At 35.5% G+C, this 6,847-nt stretch overlaps 1 protein-coding gene across 1 annotated transcript; it reads left to right on the forward strand.

The window, feature by feature from the left end:
- Positions 1-4,353: 4,353 nt before the first annotated feature.
- LOC149884384 (uncharacterized) lies at positions 4,354-6,043 on the forward strand. Its single transcript, XM_090098410.1, has 2 exons — positions 4,354-5,351; positions 5,549-6,043. Exons 1-2 carry the CDS (start codon positions 4,785-4,787, stop codon positions 5,852-5,854), a joined length of 873 nt encoding a protein of 290 aa, XP_089954536.1. The 5' UTR covers positions 4,354-4,784; the 3' UTR covers positions 5,855-6,043.
- Positions 6,044-6,847: the final 804 nt, after the last annotated feature.

The following is a 6,847-nucleotide window of genomic DNA, read 5'->3' on the forward strand; positions in this document are numbered from 1 at the left end:
TTTATCATATATTTTGAAAGGAATTTAACAAAAATATGAGTTTTTTTAAACCTTGAAAAAACCCTTTAAATATCAAAAGTTTTAAAAAACTAATAATAAGTTTTTTTAAAAGTGAATTAAAAACTGGATGCAAAAAAAAAACCCTTAAAAAGTTTAAATATGAGAAATCACTTAAAAATATGTACAAAGCCCTATTTGCGCTTTAAGATGCATAGTGCGGCGGCTAGGTGGGCACTCGCGAAAATGTGTAAGTTTGCTACTGACTGAGCATCTGCATTTTAAATTTCAGCTCAGACTTTCTTGCAACTTTTCCCATTTCGAGGGCAAAGTTAACGGCGAGTCCGCCAGTGCCAACAACCTGGTAGGTTTAGCCATATGATAGCAATAGCCTTTTTATAAGCATGGGTAGACATCTTTTGCTTTTAAATACAATGCGAAGATGTTTCTTACCGTGGATATCAGATTACTTAATTAGTTTTTCACTCACGAAGATTTTACTAATCTCCACAACCCTGCTTTTTTCTTCGCAACGCTCGATGTTTTTTAGATACTGTGCGTCTTGAATGTTAGTATAGTTCCGACATCACTATCATTTAACATGTCCGTGTTAAATAATAGTGATGTCGGAACTATAAAAGATTGGAACAATAAAAGTTGGAACTATAACAGAAAAAGCAAAATTGATCTTAAAGATCTTAGAGAAACGTTAGACGGCACAAGTATTCCTGGTCTGCCCAACAGAAGAGTTTATAAGGGCATACCAATACGCTGCGATTGTTCGCGAAAATGCCTTTATAAACTTATTACGCGATTAAGCATCAACGATTAGTGTTCTACCAACCAAGTTCTATGCCCACACATTTATGGCAAACCAACTGACAACATTTGCAGTTACACGGAAGATCTATCAAATGATTAAGCCAATAGTTCCCGGTAGAGCTGCAGCAGCTTTATCTGCGAGCCAACGTAGTGCATTTTTTAGATTATCGAGAATACCTAATTGTTTTGGTGGACCTGGTGGAATTGCCAGTGTCGGAAGAACTGCTGCCGCGGACATTGCTGCAGCTTTTACACCTTCTACTATCGCTTTAATTACTTTGCTAATAGCTGTTGGTAAAATGGCAACAACTTTTTGTTAGAGTGTCACATGCTCACTGGTGGTGAATTTCAACAGATTGCAAAGTCGGTTGAATTGGTTTTCAGCTGCATCTGAATCCCAAATTCTTCTACTTAAAGCCCTTTTTTCAGTAACTCTTAGAAATTTTATTCCTAAGTTTTGATTTGCTCAGCAACATTTTCATCAGCTGATTTGAGTCTTTTCAGAGCCTCAATCTTTTCTAGCACAATAGTTTTGCGTTGCTCTGAATCCTTTACTTTTTCCGCATTCATAAGTATATCTTCTTCTAGCTCATTGACTATAATTTCTACTGACTGTAGCTCATGTTTTGGAATTCCACGAATGAAGCCATTTAGTAAGTTTCATATTTATTCAAGAAAAGTTAAATTCCGGATGAAGAAGCAGCTTCTCTATCTATGGTTAAAATTACATGGTTGGCTCTTTGGGTTCCGGACATCATAGCTGATCCCCATTTTTCAATGGTGGAAACGGGAACTGGCTCAACAGAGTCTGCCCCTATCCTCATGATTCTAACCAATTTACTAACACCTCCTACAACATCAACAAAGTATGTAACGTTTTGCTCATTAACCCTGAAATTTTCTATCTTATGTTTTCCTCACTTTAAACGGTTATAATTTATTCTATGAGAGATTGGAGAGGCTCAGCTCTTTATAACAATGAGACCTTAACTCTCATCATCACTATTAAAACCACCTTTTCCCATAGCGAACGTTTAATTTGTTAACAACCTCATGCATGCAATCATAGAAAAACTTAGCATACGCGTGCAGAGGCAGGAGATTCAGAGCGTTAATAAAAGTGAATATTTGGGAGTTCAGGATATATACCTAACAACAACGCAAAGCACTACTATTTCTAGGCTCCAACAGAGTTGATGACCAGGCTTAGCCGAGAAATCTAACTCTACTCCGTAATGGTACAAGTGCTGAAGCTACTACTGGACCTAATACCACCCTCGCGACTTTATTTGGCAAAAACCCATCTCAATTCAGCACACCCTTCAAATTTCAAGTTCTTAACCTGCCGAGAATCCTTCCACTCTTGCTCGTTCGGTGACCTGCTTGAGTATGAGATTTACTTTGCTGACCGGTCACAGGTTATCATAAAACCAGCACCAACGTGAGAATATACTATTCGTTTACTAATATTACCCTGCGGCTTGACGCGGTGCAATCTCATGAACTTGCTTCTAGAATACCATTAGAAGACACTGGAAAGTTCGACTTCCCCATTGAATAATTAGTCAGTCACGGCCTTGTGAACTGTGATCAACTCAGGCAGATTGGATCGTCAATGTAAACATCGCGTGTCATTCGTTGAAGTATATACTTATCATGTGTTCCAGCTCTACAACTTCGGCATATAAACAGAAAAAACGTTTGCTGTCTTCTACCCAACCAAAGTTGTTATTACTTTAGATGTTGTTCCTTCTAAAATTTATTTACAAGGTATGTTTCCCAGATACTTCTTTTAGGAGACGTACTGAGTGCTATCTGGTAGTAACAAGACGTATCTGCTGAGACGAATCAAAAACTTAGTGAAGCTGATTGTTCTCTAATCTTCACTGCTAACGAGTGGTAAACTGGAAGCCGTCAACATCTAGTCGTGGACTGTCAAATGTCTCCGATAAGCATTTCCATGGAGGAGGGATGGAGCTCAGAAATTCTTGCGATGGGCTTCGAATCTCAGTCACTCTCACCGCTGGAATAGGGACAATTGAAATAGTAGTATTCATTTGTATAGATCCTATTGCAAAGTTTGATGATGAATGTTTGGTAGGTGTTTTGTGGTAAAGAAAAAATGCTTTACCTTCCATGTAAATGTGCTTAATCAGTCAATACTTAAAGGGGGAAAAAGGGTTGGCATGAGCCGTGATGATGTGCATGCATGAAAGCCGTGATGATGTGCATGCATGCACACATATTTTTTAAAACAGAAAACAACTTGCTTGCTCTTGTGCATGCCAGAGCACACGCTGTAATATGCCATTACCTCTCACCTAGAGTCAAGTCTTGAGTATACCCCTATATTTGCTCTTGGATACCTGGGACCGTTGCTTTCGCAAATGTAAAACTTATGAAAACCACTCCGCTGGAAATATGGTTTTACCATGATATTTGAAGATTATGAGCCGTTTGAAATACTCATCATAGTTCCTTCGGGCCCAACCCTGTTGTATTTCAAAATTTTTAGCCCCTACATTTTCACATGTGTCGACACTGTAGTCAACATGTGCTAACTACAAGTATCAGTAGAAGTAATATAAAAGGTTATACTTAATGACAACTCAGATCACTCTCTCTCTAAGCCCTATTTTACATCTACTCTATTGCTCTTCATAAGACACGTCATTAAAGACCGTTTTCCAAGAGGAATGTAATAATAAATTGGATTGTAATAGATCTATTATATTTTTAAGCCAAAAGAAGGAAATAGGTACGAAAACTGTAGTTCTTGTAAACCTATAGTTTATATGCTATAATATGTTCATCAAAGTCCATGTGCCAAAATATGCTTATCAAAGCTCATGCGCTATAATATATTTATTTTGTTAAAATATACTTAGTTCGTATGCATTTCTTTGTCAATAAGATCTATGTAAATTAAGGATTTGGTCGCCACATATTTCAAATACTATTATTCCAATAGAATAACTCATATTGTAAAATAACTAGAGAGGAGACTTACAAATTCGATTAACCGAAATAGCGTCAGTTTAATTGCGAACGAGGAAAATAATGATCTTCCGAAAATCGATTAAATTAGTTGTATTTTCGTAATAAGCCTAATTATTTGATTCGAAACTTACGTTCAAACGGAATTAATTGAAAATTCAATCGCAATAATTTGTATCTTTACGTCAGTTACGAAACTTCCGTTAATAATTTGCGTTAAAATTCGTAAATTACGACATGGGTTTTTTTTATAAATGGTGTTATTTATATCATTTTATTTGTTTACAAAATAGTGCTCCACATACCAAATCACTTCTCATTTTAAAGAAAGATTTTTTAAAGTCTAATTTTTACTGATATCTTTATTAGTATTGTTAAGTTTACTGAATTTATTGAGGTATGGATAATGAAATTTATCTCTTGTTGTTTGTGATCGGAAGATATTTACGTCAAAACTATTTTGTTGTAATTTTGTATATGAAGGGACATCCCGATCCTATATTTATGCGTGGTTCAATCCAATGTGCAGATCACAAATTGAACACGATTCTCAGCAACTCCATTGAAAAGGCTGATGTCTTGAAGTCTGCTATGGATGCCAGGACGAAAGTGACAACCAGGATACATCACTCTCATCTAGCATAGCTGCAGCTTCTTGCAGAGTGTGAAGCTAACCATTGTGAGTTAGTTAAGGCTTAGAAAAGGATTTAAAGTAGTTACGAAGCAAATTGAAATAGTTTAATTATTTTAACAAAAAAATAGCAATACGAAATTGATTGAAATAAATACTTTTCTTTAAGGCAAATACATGGTTATCCCTGCCCCGGTTGCTACCCGTTGGAGCAGTCATCAGATGATGATCTCTGGACTCACAGCTGCGGGAACCACTGGAACAGTTGAAACAAAACACTCCTGGATGGGAGAATGTGCCAACTGCTGATGAGTTCAACCTTCTGAAAAAAATACTCATGGTCCTGTCATGTTTCAGGGAGACGTCAGAGAGTCTTTCAACGGACAAAAGGGTTTGCATTCACAAAATGCTACTTTTCATCAGCTTTCTTAGGCAAAAGATTGAACAGGCAAAGATTGGTGAGGATCCTGATGGTCTGATGGTGCAATGGTGCAATACTCTAAAAGAGGAACTTGACAAGAGATTCCCTGAGGGAGGCATCAAAATAGAAGCGTACGCCATGGAAAACTTGTTTGATCCCCTGTTTAGAGGTTCATTTCTAAAAAAGACAAACTTCCAGAAACGATATGAGGACGGGGACTTGGTCATCAGCAATGAAAAGGATGCACTTGTGAAAAAGACTATTGAAGAACACACTTCAACAAAAGCTTACCATGATCGCCATGACAACAAGAACAACGATGTTAATGCTGAGCTACCGAGCCAAGAAAAGGACATTGATGAAATCTTAAGAACGCATTTGGATGAGATGGCTTTCCCAACTGGACCTGAAAATGAGGATCAGCACCCTCCATTGGAAAGAGAATTCAAAAGATACTTTGCCTTCTCAAAAGTTGACCTAGACGTAAGTTTTAATTTGAAATAAAAAAGATTTTAACTGATAATTTGTTATTAGAAGTACATAACATTTTGTCAGTAACTGTTGATGAAAGTATACTCGCTCGAGCATAAAAATTAGTTATTGACGTAAACTTGCGGATAACATGTGTTTGTGCTCGTTTTTAAAATTTATTTTTAAAGTTGTGCAAAATTTTTCTTAAGGTTGACCCTCTGGACTGGTGGAGATCAAATGAGAAGCATCTACCGTTGCTTGCTAGTCTGGCACCTGCATTCTTGTGTACTCCGCCCACATCATCAAGCTCAGAGAGGGCCTTTTCACAAGCTGGAATGATAATCACCCAAAAAAGAACAAAATTGAAGCCTGACACAGCCCAGAGACTGGCCTTCGTTCAGCTGAACATCCAGAGGCTTCTGCCTTTGATATCTCATGTTCCTATTGATGACTCGGAAGAAAAAGAAAATGCTGAGGTCTTAGATTTAAAGGAAGAGACAGAGGATGTAGAATAGTTATTTAAATAGTTTATAATTATAAAAATTTTAATGACAATTTCAATAAAAGTGAAGCTGTGCTATGTAGGTGTATAATATTCTTTAATAGTACGTTAGTAACGAACGAGTTTCTAAAAAAGAAATTTGAAAGTAATTATCGTAAAAATCGTCAGTTTCGAAATTTTCTGACAATTTAACGGGAGAGGATCGTAATCAATTAATCGATGGTTTTCGTAATTTTTTAACGGAATTTTCGAGCAAATTAATTGATTTACGGAAGTTATGACGAACCCTTCGAGCAAATTACTTGAAGTTGCGTATTAATTGAATAAGTTACTCGTCGGAATTTCAATATTACAATTTAATTGATACCGTTAATCGTTACGCTCGGTTAATTTTACGAACGCACGTTAATTTTATTCTTTAATCGTTACGCTCGGAAAAACTTCATAAGTCTTTCCTCTAAAAATAACACTTCAATTATCTAATAATGCTTTTACAAATGCAACAGACATATATTTTGTTGATTAAAAACTAACGATAAGTGAAAATATTGACGAAATTTTAACATAAAAATGTTTATGGAGATGAAATTATTTTAAATAAAAATCTAGAAAATATTTAATTTCACTAAATAAACAAATTAATTTAATGTTGAAACGTATTTTTGGTATTTATCGCGCAAATTATTTGGTAATATTATACAGACTAAGTAAATCTTTTATAATAACACCTGTTTTATCTCTTAATTCTCTGTTCTGGTTCAAATGAATTCCCCTCAGCATTATTTTAAAACGATTTGTTTAAGTCTTTCACTTTACTTCATCAAGCGCATTAAGCAAATCTTCAGATTTTATAAAAAAAACTGTTATTCATTGATTTATATTTATATATTTTATTGATTTATTCTGTTGCAAGTAACCATAACAAATATTTAAAGATCAAAATATCAAATAGTGAGACAACCGCTTTGAACTTTGACCAGCTTTCAGTCCGGGTTTTTTTTTTTCA

The sequence above is a fragment of the Hydra viridissima genome, unplaced genomic scaffold (genome assembly GCF_058129835.1).
Source record: "Hydra viridissima isolate aposymbiotic clone 2 unplaced genomic scaffold, HvirCarnegie_v1 scaffold_9, whole genome shotgun sequence".
In the NCBI taxonomy this organism is placed as follows: domain Eukaryota; kingdom Metazoa; phylum Cnidaria; class Hydrozoa; order Anthoathecata; family Hydridae; genus Hydra; species Hydra viridissima.